The sequence below is a fragment of the Mauremys mutica genome, chromosome 12, assembly GCF_020497125.1.
Source record: "Mauremys mutica isolate MM-2020 ecotype Southern chromosome 12, ASM2049712v1, whole genome shotgun sequence".
In the NCBI taxonomy this organism is placed as follows: Eukaryota; Metazoa; Chordata; order Testudines; family Geoemydidae; genus Mauremys; species Mauremys mutica.
Genome location: NC_059083.1, coordinates 40892155 through 40912883, shown reverse-complemented (window position 1 = coordinate 40912883; position 20729 = coordinate 40892155). Strand labels below are relative to the sequence as shown.

At 53.6% G+C, this 20729-nt stretch overlaps 1 protein-coding gene across 2 annotated transcripts in view; it reads left to right on the top strand.

Annotated features, from left to right (window-relative positions):
* The window catches only part of LOC123345200 (butyrophilin subfamily 2 member A1-like), a 52192-nt gene extending 31647 nt beyond the window's left edge, over window positions 1-20545 (top strand). For both annotated transcript variants that reach the window (XM_044981907.1, XM_044981908.1), the window contains exons 9-12: window positions 5506-5526; window positions 7636-7641; window positions 7744-7770; window positions 18812-20545. In XM_044981907.1, coding sequence (XP_044837842.1) covers window positions 5506-5526; window positions 7636-7641; window positions 7744-7770; window positions 18812-19365 — 608 coding nt within the window. In that variant the 3' untranslated portion in view covers window positions 19366-20545. The remainder of the gene's footprint in view (window positions 1-5505; window positions 5527-7635; window positions 7642-7743; window positions 7771-18811) is intronic.
* Window positions 20546-20729: the final 184 nt, after the last annotated feature.

The window sequence follows — 20729 nt, the reverse complement described above, 5'->3', positions numbered from 1 at the left end:
GTTTGGCAATGTCCTTTTCCCCTCAGGGTCTTAAGTCCAAATCACTCCAAAGTCCAACAACCCAAAAGTCTCTGTCCCTGGTCAGTGCCACCCCAGAGTTCAAAAGTTCATCTGCAGAGTTTTACTCCCCCAGCCTGGGTGGAAATGAAGGGGGCACACAGAGTGTTAAGGGGCACCTTATGTGGGCCAAGGCTGACTGCCCCGCCTCTCCGTGGAGGTCTGCTGCTGCCTTCACCACGAACGGCTTCACTCCTCCAGCCGTCCCCACAAACTGCTCCAGTCTGCTCTGCTCCACTTGCTGTTCCATGGGCCACTCCAACTGTCCCACATGCACTCCACCAGCTTCTCCTCTCCCCTCGCTGTCCCGTGAACCACTCCCACTGTCCCCACAGACTGCTCAGCTCCACTCTGCTGCACTCACTGCTCCAACCATCCTACAAACTGCTCTGCCAAATGCTTAGCAATGTATCTTTAGGCTCCCCCACCAATTAACACAGCAGTCAGTGATCTCAGCTCACTAAGTTTAGCTCTTTTAGTAGTTTCAGCTTGTAGTAGGGGAGCCCCAGTGCTGGTGCACCATTAGCCTAAACTGAAATCAGGCTCAGCAGCCTCTAACTAGATTCCTAATGGAATCAAAAGTAGCTCTGTTACTCAAGAAGGAGGAACATAGAGAGAGAGCACAATTGACATACCAGACACAGCTATCCCCACCCACTCTTAATTTATTGGGTTTTGGAACCTGTGTCCCTTGTCTAGCAAGTGCTACTTAGTTGATTGTGAGACCCTCTGTCATAAAACAGTCTCATAGTCCTTCATTCACATAATCAGGGTAACAACACTTTATTCATCCTACCCCAATAACTGAGAAATGGGGGATCCCACAGCTGTCAAAGTGACCATTTTGGGCTGCCGTGGGCTTATGCTAGGCAGATTGGGTGTGCCTATGCAAACAAGACCAGCCCCCTAAGTTCTTTTCCACACTCGCCATAATTCACCACCAGATGTCAGGGTAGAGTGCATCCTGACTCTGCTTACACTTGTTAGCAGGGCACTATCTTGTCTGACAAGGTATTTCTCACCCACTGGTCAGTTCTACTCACAGTGGCTGTGAGAAGGCTGGTGCAGGGAAGGGAGTTACAAATTTCCAGCCTTTCACACAATGAGGCTGAGGTTTTCGAAGCTGCCTCAGACATCTGGATGCCCGTTCAAATTTCTGCTTGAAACCTTGTTAAAATTTTGTTTTCATGTTTCTGTTACAATAAGACATGAACAGGGCCCTTTCCCCTGACTTAGGGTGTCCTGCAGGTGTCTTCCTGCTCCCTGAAGCTCTCCATAGCTGAGGGACTTGCTGGCCAGGCATTTATGAGGACAAGGAGATCTTTAAGCCATCACCTGATCCCTGGCCTCAACATCAGCTGATTAGTCACAGGGTGTGGCTGGGTCCAACTCCCCTTAAAAGACCAGACACCCTGTGACACTTAGTCTCACCCATCTTCACACTTTCCATCCCTGACCCCCATTCCCTGTCTAATTATTGCCCCTTCTTCCATCCATCTCTGAGCTCAGTGAACGCTCTGTCTACAATCTCTGTCTGGAGATCCTCTCCTCCAATTCCATCCTAGACCTGCTCCAATCCAGCTTCTGTCCCCTGCACTCCCCTGAAACCACTCTTGCCAAAGTCTCTAATGACCTTCCTGGCCAGATCCTATGGCTTCTGCGTGATCCTTGTCCTCCTTGTGCTAGCTTCATGCTCCTCCTTCTGACACCACTGACCACTCCTGTCTCCATTAAATCCTTGGCTTTCACAGCTCCATCCTCTCCCACTTCTCTTCCTGCCTCTCTAATTGCTTCTTCTGTGTCTGTTTTGTTGAGTCGGTCTCTTCCTGTCTCCCTCTTTCAGAGAACACCCCCCAGAGCCCAGTGCTTGGCCCCCTGCTCTCCTCTCTCCACACCCTGCCTCTAGTAGCTCTTACCTACACGCATGGCATCAGATACCAACTCTGTGCCAATGTCTCTCAAACTCTTTCTCCGCTAAAGACTCTTCCCACATCTTGGCTGTCTGACATCTTCTCATCAATGTCCAGAGGGCAACTTAGGTTCAACCGCTGAGTGTTTAATCTCTTCTGCACCCCTCAGAGCCCTCCTCACTTCCTAGTTTCTTCATCTCTTTGGATAACACCGTGAGCTGTCCCAGAGGCAGGGGGCTGTGGCTGCTCCCCCTGCCTCCCTGCCTCCCATCCCACACACTGGTCTGTCCCGAGCTAGGTACCAGGATCTCTGCTTCTCCTGTGGTCCAGAGACCTGAGGTGGGGTGTGAGGCTTGAGCTGACTGGAAGGAGCCCAGAGTGGCTCAGAACTGTTCCATGATGCAGGCCTGGGTTGGGAGTTGGGCAAGCAGGCAGAAAAAACTATCCTGTATTTTTGAAATACAGTGTTGGCCACCCTAACAACACCTCCATCCTCCCAGTCACTCAGGCAAGAAATCTGGGCATTGTCTCTGACTCACCCTCTCGCTGGGCTGCACGTCCTGACCTCACCCCAGTCTCCCTGCTCCTGCGTGTATAACACGTCACAGATACAGCCTCTTGTGTCTGTCCTGACAGCCCAGGCTCTCGTTCCCCCCATCATCTCACACCTCCACTGCTGTGATCTCCTCCTGCCCAGCCTTGATGCCAGCCGCTTTGTCCCCTCAGCTGCATCCAAAGCCCGGCTGCTGGGCTCAGCCCTCAGGCTTGTCTCTCCTGCCACCTCCACCACTTAGTTCCACTAAGGCCCCTCCAGCACCGCTCCAGCACAAGCTCCTTGTCTTTGCCTTTAGGTCCCTCAACTCAACATTTAGTCCCACCCTGTCTGAGCGATTGGCGCCGCCTTCCCTCTGCCAATGATGGCAGCCTGCAGAGCCGGCTGTAGGGGTGGGCTCGTGGAGCCATCACCCTCAGCACCACTTCCAGAGGGAGCCGTATTGATGCTGGCCTTTTTTTTTTTTTTGCGGTAGGGTGTATAGTTGCATATATAAGACAAAGCCCCTAATATTGGGACGGTCCTGATAATATTGGGGTGTCTGGTCACCCACAGCCTGGGTCACCCACCTGTCTGCTTCTCCCTTAAACACCTCAGTGTTTTCTCCCCCTCCCACTCCATGTACCGAAAAACACTCCCTCAATATTAGTAAAGCTGCCCCCTTCTCTCTTCACTCCTCCTCCAAACCGAGCTGTGCTGCACCCCATGGAATCTCTCCCATCTGGCACTGGGCACCTGCTGAGCTGGGCTGTGGTTTGTTTTTATCGTTACCTCCCCCTCCCAACCCCTTCACGCCACTTGTCTATTTCATCCCCCTGTTGTACCCGGTTGGCCATGCAGAGGGTGAGCTCCCTGGGCCAGGGACTGTCACTTTCTTAGATGCAGTTTGTGTGGACAGAAGGGGACAGTGGGTGCGTATGGGAGCCATAGAAGAGGCTGTTGTTTTAGTTGTGGCAGGATCTAATGAGGGCCTGAGAGAGAGATTGTGCTGCAGGGATGGAGAGAAAAGGGCAGATACTGGAGATAACGCTCAAGAGGCAGCAGAAGTGGCCTGGGTGTGCAGAGGGAGAAACCAGAAATAACCACAAGGCTGTGGGCACTGAGATTTGGCCAGGGCGATCACTAGGGACCCCAGTGAGAGCGGTTCGAGTGGAGTGGGAAGTCAGACTGGAAGGGATCTAGGACAGCTGGAGACACAAGCATTGTTTGCAGCCTGGGTTCACTGAGTTCAGAGACAAAAGGGAGGAGGGAGATGGGGCAGCAGTTAGAGGGGTGGGTGGGGAAGAGGACGAGGTTTGTGGGTAAAGTTAGACCTGGGCATAAATATTTGCAGGGTCAGGCCCCCAGTGTGTAAACACTTTGGAATAGGGACTGTGTCTCTTACAGTCTGGAGTGTGTGTGTACAGGTCCTAGTGCTGTGGGCAGGGCTGGATTAAGAAGGGGACTTTAGGGGCTGTAGTAGCGCAGGGCCCCAGGCTAAGCGGGGGTGGGCCTGGGCTGCAGCCACTAAAGCTCCTCTGTGTTGCATTCTTGGCCGGCTCTGTCTGGCGGGGGGGAAGGGGGAGCGGTTCCATGCACTGCTGACCCGTTTCTCCCACACCCACCCCGGGCTGGAGCTGCGCCACCACTAGTGCAGGGAAGCTCTCTGTCCCAGTGCTTTGCTCGCTCCACTCCCACTGCTCCCGTAGGCTGGGAATTGGGACCAATGGGAGATGTGGGGGTCGGTGCCTGCAGGTGTCCTTTCCTGACACCAAACGGGAACAGCAGGTAAGTGCCCCACATGCCAGCCCGCTCCTACACCCTCCCATACCCCGCATTACCACCGCCAGCCTGCTCCCACACCCTCCCTTCCTCCCAGACCCCCCACCCCCACACCCTCCCTCCCAGACCCCCCCAGCCTACTCCTGCACCTTCCCTCAGATCCCACCCTCCCTCCCTCCCAGACCCCTCACCCCCACACCCTCCCACACCCTTCCTCCCAGACCCCCCCAGCCTACTCCTGCACCTTCCCTCAGACCCCACACTCCCTCCCCCCAGCCCGCTCCTGCACCCTCCCTCCCTCCCAGATCCCGCACCCCCACCCCTAGCCTGCTCCTGCACCCTCCCTCCCTTCCAGACCCCCCAGTCCCAGCTTTCTCCTGCACCCTACCTCCCGCCCAGATCCCTGCCCCCAGCCCGCTCCCCAGCAGCCCCCTCTGACACACTGAAACCCTCATTTTTGGCCCAACCCCAGAGAAAAGGGGGCCCCACAAAATCAACTAGTCCCAGGCCCTCAGGAGAGTTAATCCAGCCCTGGCTGTGGGGTCCAGCCCTGAGTGTGTGTGTACAGGACCTAGCACAGTGGGGCCCAGCATGGACTGTGTGCATACAGAACCTACTGCAGTTGGGCCCGGCGCTGAGTGCAACCTGTAGATGCAACTGGAATGCAAATAACAATGTGGAGTGGGGCAGGAGACTGGCCATGGGATATGCAGGTATGATGTTGGGTGGGGCTTAAAGGTAGGGTTGCTAACCCTCCAGGATTTCCCTGGAGTCTCCAGGCATTAAAGATTAATCCTTAATTAAAGATTATGTCTTGTGATGACATCTCCAGGAATACATCCAACCAAAATTGGAAACCCTACTTAAAGGTGTGTGTGTCTGTGCAGAGGTCAGGGGATGAAGAGGAGTGAGTGGGGAGAGTTTCAGGGATCAATATGGGAGGGACAGAGAGTAGTGATGTGGAGCCAGGAAGCCCTGCTCTCTGGTCCAGGTTTACCTGTGCAGTGTCTGAGGTGTATAACATAGTACATGTAACAGCTGGGGCAGGACAGGTTGGGTCCCTGCCTCCATAAGAAGCCGGCTCCTGTGCTGTGCTCTGCCTAGCGTCTTATGGACACATTTTACAAAACATTTGTATCACCAGTGAGGGAGACGTTGCTTTTCGCTCAACTATTTCCCATTAAGTTTTGAGACTCAACATTAACTCCGGATTTTACTTTCCAGGGGAATACGAGGCAGTGAAAGGTATGTGTGTTTTTACTAGTTTTGATTATGCTTTAAATTGGAAAGGGAACACTCAGAGCTGTGAGAGCAAAGACGTGTTAGTGTAAAAATTAATGTGTTACTTTTACAGGTAACGTACATGACAAGGGGAAATCCAGATATTACCCAGAAATAATGAATGGAAAATTTGTGGTATTGAAATATGAATATTAACTACAGTTGCCAATGGCACAAAACCATACACCCTTGCCCCACCCTCTGCCCTGCCTCTTCCCCTAGGGTCTGTGCCTTCTCTGAGGCCACGCCTCCATTCACTCCATCTCCCCTCCCTCTGTCGCTCACTCTCCCCCACCCTCACTCATTTTCACTGGGCTGGGGCAAGGGTTTGGGGTGCAGGAGGGGGTTTTGGCTCTGGCTGGGGGTGCAGGCTTTGGGGTTGGACCAGAAATGAGGGGTTCAGAGCATGGGAGGGGGCTCTGGGCTGGGGCAGGGGTGCAGGAGGGGATGAAGGCTCCAGATGGGGGTGTGAACCCTGGGGTGGGGCCAGGGATGAAGGGTTTGGGGTGCAGGAGGGGGTCTGGGCTGGAGCTGAGGGGTTTGATGTGTGGAAGCGGGCTCAGGGCTGGAGCAGTGGTTTGGGCTCCAGGAGGGAATTTGGGTGCTGGTGGGAGCTCAGGTCTGGGGCAGGGGTTTGGGGTGTGGGCTCTGGGAGGGAGTTAGGGTGCAGGAGAGGGTTCCGACCTGGGGCCGGGGGTGCTGGAGAGGGTTTGGGGTGCGGGCTCCAACCTGGTGGCACTTACCGCAGGCAGCTCCCAATGAGCAGGGCTTTCTGCCTGCCCTGGCTCTGCATAGCTCCTGGAAGCATGTCCGGCTCCTAGGCGCAGGGTCAGCCAGGTGCCTCAGCGCTCGCAGGCACTGCCCCCGCAGCTCAAACTGGCCCTGGTTCCTGGCCAGTGGGAGCCGTGGAGCTGCCACTCAGGGCAGGGGCAGTGCTCAGAGCTTCCCTGATCACCCCTGTGCCTAGAGGCCTCAGGGACACGCTGGCTGCTTCCAGGAGTCACACGGAGCCAGGGCAGGCAGGGAGCCTGCCTTAGCCGCACTGCACTGCTGACTGGACTTTTAACAGCCCGGTCAGCAGTGCTGACCGGAGCTGCCAGGGTCCTTTTTCGACCAGGTGTTCCAGTCATAAACCAGACACCTGGCAACACTAATATTAACGAGAACAATAATTATTTTACATGAATAGGGCCCACCCTGAGAACTCGCCATGGATGTTATCCCACACACATAGGTTTCCTTGGAGCAGGATCGGGCCCTCTGAGCCCTGTTTCCACACACCACACACAGCAGCTGTAGGATCAGGCACATGGGTCTGTTCACACTGAAGCCGGCAGGAGTTGTAGGAGCTCAGCACCCCTTGGGGTCACCAGCATCACCCAGATGATGGAGACACTTATGAAGGAAGAGTTCTCTGAGCTGCAGGCCCAGGTTCTCTGCTGGGCCAGGACTTGCGAGGTGGGGGACGGGGGCAGGGCGGGAGCTGGTTATGGCTCCCTGGTTCTCAGGCTGCCCCAGGGGCTGTTCTGATTCACTCCAGCTGGCCGTGATCCCTGAGAATTGGTGATGTGCCCTGCCCTGCCCCAGCACACACACACCCAGCCCCTCAGTCCCAGCCCTGACACTCCCCCTACACCAGGATGAGGGGGGCAATTAGCACAGGAGCCAGTTACGCTGTTTTACCCCAGCTGGGCTCTCCCTACGCCAGGGGAATTCTCTGATGTTCAGGGCCTGGTCCCAGCCAGTCTGCACCATCCCTGCACACAGTGACTGGAGCAGGGAGAGAACCGGGCCCTTTATCTGCCCCCCTGACTCACATGAGTGATCCCCACAGGTGCGGCCCCATTGATTTCTGGGGGGAGGTTTTGCGGGATCAGGTGCAATAAAGTAGAAGCCCTAACTACTGATTAGGAGCCCAATCCTGCTGTCCTTACTCAGGCAAAATTCCCACTGAGGCCAATGTAATGTGGGTTTAGAACTGGGCACTTTTGTTACTGAGAATCTCTCCTATTGATTCATTTATGTTCTTTTTTTCCCTTTTCTCCCCTCTCATTCCCATGGACCCTCTGGCAGAACTGGGTAAGTTCTGTGTTGTTTGTTTTTCAGTGTGTGACTTGTTAAGCCTGTAACTTGCTGAGTCGGCATTTTGTTTGTGTAAATTCTCATGTCTGATTATTTCAGGACTCGCCAGAGCCCGAGGATACGCAGGTAACTAACACTGATACTGCCACAGTCACTGTCAGACCCATTCCTCTGGGATACTCGGTCCCTGCTCAGTCCTCTTACAGCTCTCACAGTAACTAAGGGGTGGGGCAAAATAGAGAATACCCAGGCTACACACACACACAGACACAGTACCTGCTGTGAGGGGGAAGCTGGTGCCACAGGCAATTGTTTAACTGTTCTTTGTTGCTATGTTTCACTGCTCACCTTTTTTTGGCAGAAACATCCAGCCGATGAGCTTATCCAACCCTGCTGGATGCAGTGGCAGAGAGTGGGTGGAGGGCAGAGGGGCAGCTGGTGGCTCTAGAAGGGTTGCTAGGTTAAGGAACAAGGAATTCAAACCTCCTCTCCCCACACTGAGGGCTTGTCGGCGTGGGGAATTCACAGGGAAGAGCCCAGCATGGCTAGTGTGGAATCGCTGTTCTGCACCATAATAGTGAGGGTGTGAATTTAAAGCTATTCCGCACTAACTCCCCATGTGGACACTATTATTCTGCACTCAGTCTGCAGCAGAGGGGGGAGGGCACTCAGTTCCAATGGGGATTAACCCAAAGCAGACACGGGCACTCTTAGCATGGAATCAGAGTGTCCGCACAGGCAGTCAGTGCTGACTAGCTGTTCTGCACTAGCTATTCAGGGCTTTTCCCTGTGTAGACAAACCCTTAAAGTTACTTCCAAAGGAAAGAGGAGAAGCATCCCCTCCCCTCCTCTCCCCTGGACCACAAGCCCTGACTGTCCCTTGCTCGGTTGTCCACACTCCAGATCCCCCATGACAACTCCACACCCCAGGTTCAGGCTTCAACAGGAACATCTGCAGCACCTGGGAAATTTGAGGGCAGCATAAAACAAACAGAATTTCTTATTGAGTTAAAGGCTGGATTCTGCCACCCTGGTGCAATGGATCTCGAGGGGCTGCCCAGCGTGAGTCTGGGTGGCACAATCTGATCCTAAACTCACGGATATTATTTGCAGTGCAGGACGGCCTGGAGTTTCCAGCCACACTCAGGGCCCTGGTGCTGGGAGCTGTAAAACATGTAACAGACCGTCCCTGCCCCAAAGAGCTTCCAGTCTGAATAGACCAGATGGACACAGAGTGGGGGATGGAAGGACGATTATCATGGGTGGCACATGAGCCCCCTTCGGGGAAGCTAGCCACATGGCCCAGCCCCTTCTGCCCAAGTCTTCATCCCCCCCAACTCCCATCTGCTGGAGCCCCATATATCAGCTCCCCCCTGTCAACCAGTGCCCTGAATGCGCCCCCACCCTCTTCCTCGAAGCAGCCAGAGGAGTCCTGATCAAGCCATCCTGAGTCACTGGCCTGCACCAGCACAGTACCGCCCCCAGTGCCAGGTCACCGGCTGGCCTCCACACTGTCCCCAGCACCGGGTTGTTAGCCTCTGGCCAGCGGCAAAGCTGAGCTCCCGCCGGCTTGGGCAATGGCTTGGGGGAGAGCGCAGAACATGGGTGGGACCAGAGCCTGGCCTATTTTACCCACCGCCCATGACGATTATCCCCATTTCACAGCTGGGGAACTGAAACACAGAGAGACTCAGTGACTTGTCCAAGGTGACACAGACAGCCTGTGGTGAAGCTGGGCCTAGATCTGCTGGTTCCTAGGACAGCACTTTAACCATGGAGGGAGTTTGTTCCTGGTCTAGAGGGAGCTGGTGGGAGAAGGGAACAAAGTGAGCATGAGGGTGAGTGGGGCTGGTAGTGGGGGAGCCGCAGGGGCTGAGGGGTGAGCAGGGCAGAGCTTGGGAGGGGAGCAGAAGGAGTGGAGCCACTGAAGGGGATGGCAGTGGGTGTGAGGCATCCAGGGTGGTGAGGAGGACAAATTGTGTGGCAACCATCAGAACAGAATCCCAGGTCAAGGCAAGAGTCAGGAAGGCCAGATGCTCTTTCCAGGCACCAACCTAGGCTCAGGTTCATTTCATCCCTGCTCCCCTCCCCACCTCTGCTCCCCTCCCCTTTGCTACCCCCAGCCCAGTGCAGTCTGTGTCCACTGGGCCTGGTCACAGATGGGTCTGGGCCATTTCATGTCCCTGAGCATGTAGGGATCCCGAGCATCCCATCATCATCCCCTTCTCACATTCATCTTCCACACTCCCTCAGCTGGCTCAGGGTGGCCCTGCAAACACCCCACCTCAGCTTACCCTCTTCACACTCCACATTACTCCACACAGTCCAAAAGGTCTGAGACAAAAGTCCCCTGCTGAGGTCTGTTTTTAGTTCATGTAAACCCCCAAATAAAATATTTTCCTTTGCTCTGCTCCAGCCCTGGCTCTCACTCCAGCTCCTCACTCTCCTCAAGTCAGGAGTCCCTCAGCCCCCCCATTCCCAGAGCCGGGCTTGGTTCTGTCTTCCTCATGGAATGAGGAGCTCCCAGCCCTTCTTCCTGGAGCTGAGCTTGGTTCAATCTCCCTGGTGGAATCAGGAGCCCCCAGAGCTGGGTTCAGGTCAGGCTGCACCTTTATTCCCTGCAGCTCTCAGCTTTAGGGCTCTGTCCTGCTGTAGCTGCTGTGGGCTGTCACTGTCACCTCTGGGGGCTCTTCTCCCTCAGGGGAGCCCCTCTCTCTAGGGGCATCCCCTCCTGGCTCCTTGCTGTGTGATCTCTCCTGGGATCCCCTCTCCTCAGCAGCTTCCTGTCTCTAGGACCCTTCAGCTGAGCCTTGGTAACCCTTTATCGGGCTCATTAGCTGTTTGGCTGCCAACCAGCCATCTACAGATTTAATTACTTCCAGCTGGGGCTGGGTTGGCTGGTTCTCCCTTACTCGGAGCCTGTCATAGGTAGGCTGGTCCCTGACTCCCCTTAAAGGGCCGGCCCCCATGACATCCCTTCTCCCCACAAAGCCAGACTGTACCCAAAGGAAGGCTTGACCATGGCTCACACTTGGTTATTGTCTGCACCCAGAGGGGTACTTCCTGCCCTGCTGCCACAAGGAAATCTGCAAGGCCCTTGGCCATATTTTTATTCTCATCACTGAAGTATAAAGAGACCAGGAGTTGTGTCCCCAATGTTCTATGTAGCTCATGTGACAGGCAAAATCTCCCATAGTCTGCAGCGTGGCGTAGTTCAGAACTTGTACCCCCTGTAAGGGCATGTCTACACTGCAAACGTCAGTCAACCTATGTTAGGTCACCTTACAGCCACGGCAGTAATTACTGGGGTGGCTGTTGTCCCCACTGCCCTCCTTCTCTCAGCTGTGCCCAGCTCCCCGCCAGGAGCCCAGCTGCCCCACAGGGATCTTGGGCAGCCACCCAGCTTCTCACCTCCCTTAGCAGGGAGCTAGGATGGAGGGCAGCTGGGCTTCAGCTGAAGCCCACCATGGGACAGGGCTTTCTTGATAATTTCAGGGTTCCAGCATGGAGCCGTGAAATTAATGACAGCCAACAGCTGACATAAGTAAGGCAGTGCCTGCACCAACACTGCATCACCCTAACTACACCGATATTAGTCCTATGCCTCTTGTGCAGGTGGAGTTATTATGTCGGTGTAATGCAGCACTTACATAAGTGGGAGCAAGGCTGTGGTGTGTGCACTGACATAATTAGGTCAGCATAAGCTGCCTTGCATCAGACTGACTCTGTGGTGTAGACCAAACCTAAGTCAGGCCCTCTGGTTATCGGAGAGATAGTCAATAGCACTGACCTTTCACCACTGGTGTCATGCTCCTGTGCCAGATATGGACTGGCCACAGCGCTTCCCTCCGTGCTAGATACACACCAGCTGTGTTCAGTGTAAGATCAATTAATGCTCTGCCAGCTCTGACTGAGGATTGTTTTAAAAATGGTATTTAGCACACAGCAGCACCTAATGGCTGAACAGTATAATACAGTTTAGCATTCCATTACATCTCCCCCTTTAAATCCTACATTCCTACCATTTACAGTATTTACACTGTCACACTGTATTTGGAGTGCAGTATGGATCAGTCTATCGGGTCTCTCTGAATGGCACTGGTCTTCTAATGACATGACCCGAATATGTAAGAGATTGGTTCTCTGGTGTTCATTAGTTGCAATGACTGACTGTGGTCCGTCTGGAATCCTTGAGTCGTCTTCTTGCTCTGCATCCACCATCTGTAGAGTTTGCTCTGTCGATTGTTCTTTTTGAGAAACAAACTGTAGATACTGACAGTTTCTGCTGAGCTCTCTTCTGTCAGTCTCGACCACATACAACCTGGACGCTGAATTATTTTTCTTTACGACAGCTGGAGTATTCCATTCTTTTTCTCCATCCAGTTTGACACAAACACCATCACCAGGTTCTAGATCTGGTAGGTCTCTGAATGATGTCTGTTGTAAAAGTGTTCCTAAGCTCTTTTTGCCTTTTTATCGGATTTGGCCACTCCCTACTTTGGGAGGGCAGTTCTGAGTTGTCTTCCCATCAGGAGTTGTGCTGCACTGTATCCAGGAGCTGCTATTGGTGTTGATCTGTAACTCAGAAGAGCAAAGAATGGATCTTTCTGTTGTAGGATATTCTTGGCTGTCTGTACAGCTCTTTCAGCTTCTCCATTCACTTGTGAATAATATGGGCTGCTAGTAATATGAAGAAGATCATATTTTATCTGGCTAAATTAAATTCTGCTGCAGTGAATTGTGGTCCATGCTCTGTCACAAGTTCTTCTGGAACCCTGAAACAACCAAAAGTGGACTTCAGTTCCTCAATAACACTCTGATATGTTATATCTTTTAAGTACGCTATTTCTATATGCCTGGAAAAATAATCCACAACTAGCAAGTAATGATGTCCCCTGAATTCACAGAAGTCTGCAATGAGTCTCTTCCAAGGTCTCTTTCATTCAGATTATTTCCTTCTTTGCATCATTAATTGCTACTGGCCATATCTTTTTTCCTGCAGCCTTCAGCAAAGGAGCTCTGGGAGTCCATTTTGGATCCTCCTCCGCCCACACGACTGTGTGTAATGTTATCAACTGGAAAAGCACCTTCCTGCTCCTCCCCTGGAGGGATGTCTTTTCCTTTCGGATGGACTTCTTTATAGCCCAGCTTCAGTTCAGGCTTTGTGTTGCTCTTCCAGACCTCTGCGGGGGACAGGTCCCTTGTCTCTTCCCTTCTTATTTCAGCTTCCTCTTGGATGTAGGGTGACCAGACGTCCCAATTTTCTAGGAACAGTCCCAATATTTGGGGCTTTTTCTTATATAGATGCCTATTACCCTGCACCCTCTGTCCCAATTTTTTACATTTGCTATCTGGTCACCCTACTTGGATGTGTGTTTTTATGTTATTAACATGGTTGCTTTTCCCTTTAGCAACCGGAATCCCCACCTCAGACAGCCCATCTTCCACCCGTGCACCCATCACAGCGCTGACCTTGTCTCCAGCTGGCTGGCATAGCTCACTGCCCAGCTGCTCTGTTTTCTGAAGATGACTTGTGTTCTCTCTCTGGCATAATTTTCTCTCTTTCCACAAGGCCTCGGGGTCTCCTGCTTCGTATGCATCTCAGAACCAGGCTTCATTCCACACTCGACCTTAAGCTGATTCTGGAGTTTCGTCAGCTCCTGCTGCAGTAACAACCACTGCTGTTCCCCGGTCACCTTCCAGTGCTGAAACAAACTCCTTCCAGTGCTCCTGCTCCTGCTGGATGGCTTGGGCTGAGATCCAGTCCCTTGGGCAGCGCATCTTCTCTAGCTCCTCCTCAGCCTTTGGGCCTGGAGGGTGCTCAGCTGTGCCTTCTGCCCTGCTCCCCTCAGCTGCAGCAACCTTTTCTTCTAGCTCTTCCCAGTTCATTAGTGGGTGGGTTTGCTGGGTCGCTGTAGAGGACATGGCAATTACTACAGCTTCCCTTTTAGCCAGCACCTCCGTATCTGTGCCTGTTGACATCCAGCCCTTCAGTGGGTGATCAACTTGTTCCCCTAAAAACCTCCAAGGACACCCACGGCATCACTGCACTCCCCTGTGTAAATGCAGTCACCGGTGATTTATTGCTGGCTTCTCTCTTATCGCACACACCAGAGCCCTCAGCCTGCACCTCTGCCCCCTCCTGAGCCATCAGCTTTAGTCTTTCTAGTTCTTTAACTTGTTTCAGAATCTGTTCTTTCTCCTCTATTAGGAAACATTTATATTGGATCTAAGAGGTGTGATTCCCAGCTCACACAGACGTAGCTGAGCTAGCACCTAACAATAGCCATGTGGCCAGGATGGTACAGGTGGCAGCTTCAGCTACTGCCTGAGTAGAAACCCACCCAGCCCCCTTGGTACGTACTCAGGCAGCTGGCCCGAGCTGCCCTTCCTAGCCAGGCTACACTGCTACCTTCTATTAGCATGCGAGCTTCAGTGTGCTAGCCTGAGCAGAGTTAGTGCAGGTACGTTTACATGAGCTGGGAATCTCCCCTCCCAGCTCAGTTGCAGACACCCTCTGTTTCACCTTCTCCAACTTTCTTCCTTCTAACCAGTGTAGCAGGCTCCTGTGTCCCAGCAAACCCACCTCTAGTTTACCAGCCACACCACTCACGTCCTGCAGCTCTTTCTGGGCCCCTCCTTCCCAAGGCCTAGGGCATGTTCAAGCCCTTCCCGTTTTGGCTCCCGGGTAACTTTCCTCTTGCATGGATCATTTCCTACCTTGGCTGCCTTGAGACTGTTGTTCCTCAGCTCCCTGTTGCTTTGCACCTCCAATGGCTGAACTATTCCTGTCTCCAGGTGCTGCTTCTTCTCTAGGGACAGGGCTCCTTGACCGAGGTATTGGCACTTCCAGCTGCCACTTCCTCCCTGTGGGGTGGTGCCTGGCGCTTGGTACATTGAGCAGCTGTGAGTTTCTCCTGCATTTGAATAATCTCACCAGTCCGTGGCTCATACGGGTGCTGGAGCTTTATCTCCAACGGCTTCTTGGGAGCTAGAGCAGAATTTCTTCTGCCAAATGCCCTATTCCTTTTTCAGTGCCTTGACCCATTTGCCCTCTGTAACCACAACCTGGTGGCTTCTCTCCTGCTCTGTGAGTAGCTCCTTCTGCCTGTCCTTTGGTCACTGGGTTTGCTCCTGTTGCTTGGCCAGTTTCAGTAAGAAAACCTGCACCTGGGCCTGCAAATTACAGAGCTGTTCACTAGCCCTGTCAGAGCTCTAGTCATATCCCTCTCCTGGGACCACCAGAAAGGCTGAATCACATTTAGCTTCTGCCCCAGCTCCCCTGGCCCAGAGAGTGGCTGTCCCCTAGAGCTGCTGGTTGGATCATTTTCCAAGGGAGTCCTTTCAGGTTCTTGGGGGAAGCTACTCAAACGCTCCCAGTTCCCAAGCTTTGAGGCTAGGTGAGTGAGGCTAAGGTATCCCTGGTAAGCAGAGGGACGTCTGAACAGGGGCGGCTCTAGCCATTTTGCCGTCCCAACCACGGCTGGCAGGCTGCCTTTGTGGCAGCTTGCCTGTGGAGGGTCCGCTGGTCCCGTGGCTTTGGCGGACCTCCCGCAGGTGTGCCTGCAGGAGGTCCGAAGCCACGGGATCAGTGGACCCTCCGCAGGCAAGCCGCGGAAGGCACCCTGCCTGCTGCCCTCATGGTGACCGGCAGAGCGCCCCCCGCAGCTTGCCGTCCCAAGCACGTGCTTGGCGTGCTGAGGTCTGGAGCCACCCCTGCGTCTGAAACCCATGGCTGGCCTCTCCCTCTGACGCTTATACCCTAAGGCCTGCTTTCTTAGCAACCCATTTTACCCAGTACTAGAAACTCTCACTGCCCCATAGCGACAGCCCCAATCCCCTCTGCCCAAAATCCAAAGTTCTTGCAGGGCAGCATCTTTTTAATGTGTCCCTTTTTCCTGCAGTCAAAACAAATTAACCCTGGGGGAGGGTCACTTTTCCCAGGCCAAAATGGGGTTCCCACAGTCCTGGGCCTCACCTCCCCATGGCAGGGTGTCTTTAGTAACCTGGGACTTCCCTGTTCCCTGAGTGTTCTGGGAAACCAGGCCAATCTCCCCGTCCTTGCTCCTGGAGGCAGCCCCATCTTATGTGCACAGCACTGGACCAGCCCTGTCTGTGGTGGGTCAGGGTGATGCTTTCCAGTTGCTGGCCCTCCTCAGTGCATCACTGTGGGTGCCTGGGCACTTCCACCAATGGGAGCTGGAACACCCATGGCTGTTGCTGGCCCTCCAGACACCAGCTTGGGAGAGTGAATGTCCCTCCGGCATGGAAGGTGTCTGTGCTGTGCTGCTTTGTCAGCCCTCCTGGGTGAGTCTCAGAGCCGGGGTGCCAGACTTTGGCTCATGCAGTTTGTGCTACAGCATTAAACACAGCTACTGTCTGTGCTGTGCTGTGTAGATGTTGTGTCTGGGGCTGGAGCCTGGGTTTGAAGCCCCCACTGCTCCCTGGGCTTAAGAGCCCAAAATTCAGACTGAGCCAAAAGGTCTGTATGGCTCTTTTTAGCGCCATAGCCGGAGACTCACAAACCTCAGTCTGTTCTCCCGGCTCTGAGACTCACTGCCATGGGCTGTGTAGATGAACCCAAAGTATCTCCAGTGGCTGGGTGTGAAAGTTCCCAGCGTGTTTGACCCAGGGCCAGTTAATGAGAGCAAGGAGGGTGGCTGGTGCAGTTGTTAAATGGAGACACCTGAGCCCTGGGGCTCTGAGATGGTCTCTGTGACCATTATCTACTCTGGGAGATGCCCAGGTGCAGCTGCAGAGGGTCTATGCCACTCACAGAGTCAATGGGACAAATGGCTCTGGGCTGAGAGTTCAGACTGGAGCTGTCTCCATTTTAAACCTGATGTGGGGGTGAGATCAGGGCCCGGAGAGGGGGATTTTTCTACCAAGGGCAAATTTAACAGCAGCTCTGGAGTGTTTCATAGCTGATGCCCTGAGCCTGGCCTGCCCGTACCTGTGTGTTTCTGGGGATGTTGACAGTCACTCACTGCAAGTTTCTGGAGTTTGGACTCCTAAGTTGCTCAGACAGGTTTGAAGTGGGCCAGGGAGAAATGTTTTGGAGAAATAGTTTATATTTTTGGTTTGATTGAAACTATTCCAGAATCCATGTTGAGTTTGCTGACTAGTTTCAATGAACAATAAAAGGTGCCCCCTGTGTGATGTGAGGCGGGAATTAGAATGTGGGTCTCCCCCTCAGGTGAGGATTGGAACTGCTGGGCTCCGGGTGTCTGATGTGGGGCTCCCTCAATCTCTCCTGCTGAAGACGCTCCCTGAGTCTAAACACTGCCATGGGCCTGGGCCAGAGCATGGGGGTGAGAATGACTCTGCAGCCCAGTGGGTCGGGCCATATCTTGGAGCCCAGAGTCCAGCTCCCCTGCCCCAGTGCCCCTGTAATTACTGACCCATAACCCCAGTAAGGGGAGAGTTTATGGCCGCAGCACAGTGGTGTCTCAGGCCGTGTCTGCCGGGGTTTCCTTGCACCGATGTAACTGCCCTGGTGCAAACCCCTAGTGCAGACGCACTGCACAGGTACGGGCTGGGACTGGCACCTGATGCACCTTCTCCCAGATGGAGGGGGCAGGAAGTGAGGAAATCCCCCCTCCAAAGCAACAGAGATTCCCTGGGGTCTGCCCCATCCCTCATATGCCTCTGCCTCCCAGGTGCCTGCAACTCCACAGTACCACTTGGCCCTTGCCTCTGTTCAGCCATAACCCCAGTGAGGGGAGGGGTTACGGCAGGGGATGGCCACCGACATAACCCAGCCAGCCTCCTCTGACTTTAGCGCAGGCAGGAAGGGGTTAAGCCCTAAGGATGCATTGTGCACCAGGGCCCAGGGAACCTGACTGCAGGGGCTTCAGGGAACCGGGCCAGAGAGGTGGCTCAGCAGGGGAGGGTGCCCAGGGGATGGAGTAGCTCCGCACTCCCTGAGAGCAGGACCCTACCCCGGGCAAGTTTGGGGTGTGAACAGGCTGGAAACCACACACACACACACTCTCTCTCTCTCTCTCTCTCTCTCTCTTCAGAGCTTAGCTGAGGAGAGGAGAGGCTTCTTTGTGCCAGCGCTAGGGGGAGGGCAGGGGAGGTTGGCACATGCAGGGCTCGGCTCCTCCTGGCCAGTGCCCTGAGCTGGAGGGTCTTGGGTTTTCCCAGAGTGCAGCCCAGCCAGAGGCAGTGGGGGAAGGAAAGAGCCTGCCAGCGAGGCTGCTGGGGAGCTGCTGAGCACTCGAGTCAGGGGCTGGTTCTTCACACAGTGCTGGGAGCAGGATGTGCCCCGCTGGGGGGCAGCAGATATGGAGGAGCAGTGGGGCTGGGGGGCGGGAAGGGGCAAAGCAGGGAGAGGACAGCGAGAGGGGGGAGCAGGTAAAGGGCCAAGTTGGGGTTGAAGCAGGGGCAACATGTAACCAGCTGCCACCTGGTGCCTGCCTGCACTCACCAGCTACTGCAGCTCACAGCGCGCAGTCAGTGCTGGCCGGACAGGGGGCAGGACCCTGCTGGCTGAGAGCTGGCACACAGTGGGGGCTGCACTGATGAAACCGCAGGCAGGGCCAGCTCTAACATTTTTGCCTCCCCAAGCAACAAAAAAGAGCCCCGCCCAGCTGTAACACCCCCCCCCTGCGAGCGCCATGCCGCTGAACCCCCCCGAGTGCCACGTCACGCTGCCCAAGTCCCTGCCCCCCCAAGCATCGCATTGCGCTGCCCAAGCCTCCCCCACCCCTCCTCCAGCACCGCCTGGCCGAACCAAAAAGAGAGAGGGGTGTGGGGATGTGGGCCCCAGGGGGGCAGAGGGAGGATGAGGGGAGGGGTGAGCACCAGTGGGGCAGAGATGGGGTGAGGGAAAGGGCTTACACCAGGGGTCCAAAAGTGGGAAGGGAAGGGCAGGCACCATGGAGGCAGATGGGGGCAATGGTAGAGATGGGCCTAAGGGGTCCAGAGGAAGAGTGAAGGGAGGGGCTGCCACCAGGGCACTAGAGGAGGGGTAAGCGTGCTGGTGTCAGGGGGGCAGAAGGTGAGGGGAAGAGCAGGGGGGAGAACTAAGAGGAAGGTGCCGGGTGTGTGTGTGGAAGAAGGGGCAGGCACCATGGGGAGTAACGGGGATGCAGGTTAATTTCCCTTTGATCCCAGTGACCAGCCCCTGCCCCCGGCCCTGACTCTGTGACTCTCTCCCCAGTGGACGTGACTCTGGATCCAGGCACGGCTCATCCCAACCTCGTCCTGTCTGCAGATCTGAAAAATGTGAGACACGGAAACTGGGATCCGCCCAACAAGTCTGAGGGAGCTGAGCATGATATCTGGGTCCTGGGCACTGAGGGGTTCACAGGCGGGAGGCATTACTGGGAGGTGGAGGTGGGAGGCAAGATAGGCTGGTACCTGGGGGTTTGTAGGGAATCTGTGAGCAGGAAGGGGAAGGTCACACTGTCACCTGAGCATGGATACTGGGTCATGTGGCTGAGGGGTGGGGGATATCAGGCCCTCACTTCCCCCTCGACCCCCCTCCCCGTGAGCATCAGGCCCAGCCGGGTGGGGATTTTCCTGGACTATGAGGCGGGCGAGGTCTCGTTTTACAATGTGACTGACAGGTCCCGTCTCTTCTCTTTCACTGACACCTTCTCCGGGACGCTCCGCCCTTATTTCAGTCCTAGTTACAGTGCTGGGGGTACAAACGCGGCTCCCCTGATAATCTGCCCGGTCCCAGCTCAGGCCGGAGGGAATCTCTGTCCCTGACAGTGACCCCACGGCACAGATTGGCCCCTCCCAGCGCTGCTGCTCTTCCCGCTCCCCCAGTGGTAGACATTTTGTGCTGACCACATGCTGCCAGTTTCCCTTTTCAACTGGAGGTTTCAGTCGAGAACCGGACACCTGGCAACCCCCACCTCAGGCTGGATGAATAGGTCCCACTTGCTGGAAGGAGCCAGACAACTTTTCCCCCTCCCCCTGTGTTTGCTCCATCCCTGGCACAGGGTGATGCTGGTAAGAAATACTGCCAGAAAGCTAGTGGTTTTTGCTGCCCTCACCTTTCCCCATCCTCTGTCCCAGGGGTAGCAGATGGTGATGGACAGGGATTATTCACTCCTGTCAGAATATTCTATTCCTGTGAAATCTCAATATGAAAGAAAAAAGATTATTCTAATTTAGAAAATATTATTGTCACAAGGTGTAAATGCAAGAACATTTTCATTTACATTTCAACAGCATTTCAAAAACAAGCATCTAAACATATTTTTTAGAAATGGAGTTATTTACATTTTTTTTAGTTCTTCCCTCAAATCTATATTGAAGTTTAACTTCTCTAAATAGTATAATTTGTATTTCAGCTGTCGAATTTCAAGAAATCCAAAATATTTATCTTAAAAAAAATTATTAAATTGTCAGACTGGGTTGCTCAGTTACAATGTACATGTGTCATAAACATCACAACTCCACACATGTGCAGCTGCTCTCACTCTCTTTGCCTCTCTTTATTGTCTTGACTGGTTCTCTCTGGAAGGCAGGGCACATACACCCACCCCCTGCACCATACCTTTGACAATTAATTGGTGAAAAAATGATAGAATTAATTAAACAATATATTTAAGTTAACTCACACAACATTATAAAATAATCTTTGAACTTCTGTTAGTATTAATTCATGTGATTTTTAACTGTCTAACTTCATATAATCAGTAATCAAGATATGACACTTCCTTTCTTGTTCTCACATCAGTTAACTAAACAGGGTCCCGAACCTCAAACGCTATCTTCCTATAGATAGAAATCTCTTCTACAATATCCTTTTCTTAGTTTATTTTTCTTTAGAAATATGATTTGCAGGCAATGTACTGTCAGTGTCCACTGTTGATTTCAATGTACTGCTGGGCTCTTTATGTTCTTGGTTCTAATGATGAAACAAATGTATTTTGGTAAAGAAACAGAGACGGGGTTGTATTCCTTTACTGAATCATCATAAATTAAGTTAATTGTATTAAAGACACTGGCACTTGATGACACATAACATGAAATTTGGTGATGCTTTATTAGGAAACCTTTCTTCTCGGCCATAAATCAGTAGAAAGGGTGATATTTTGTTGTCATGTGAGGTTTAGAGTACA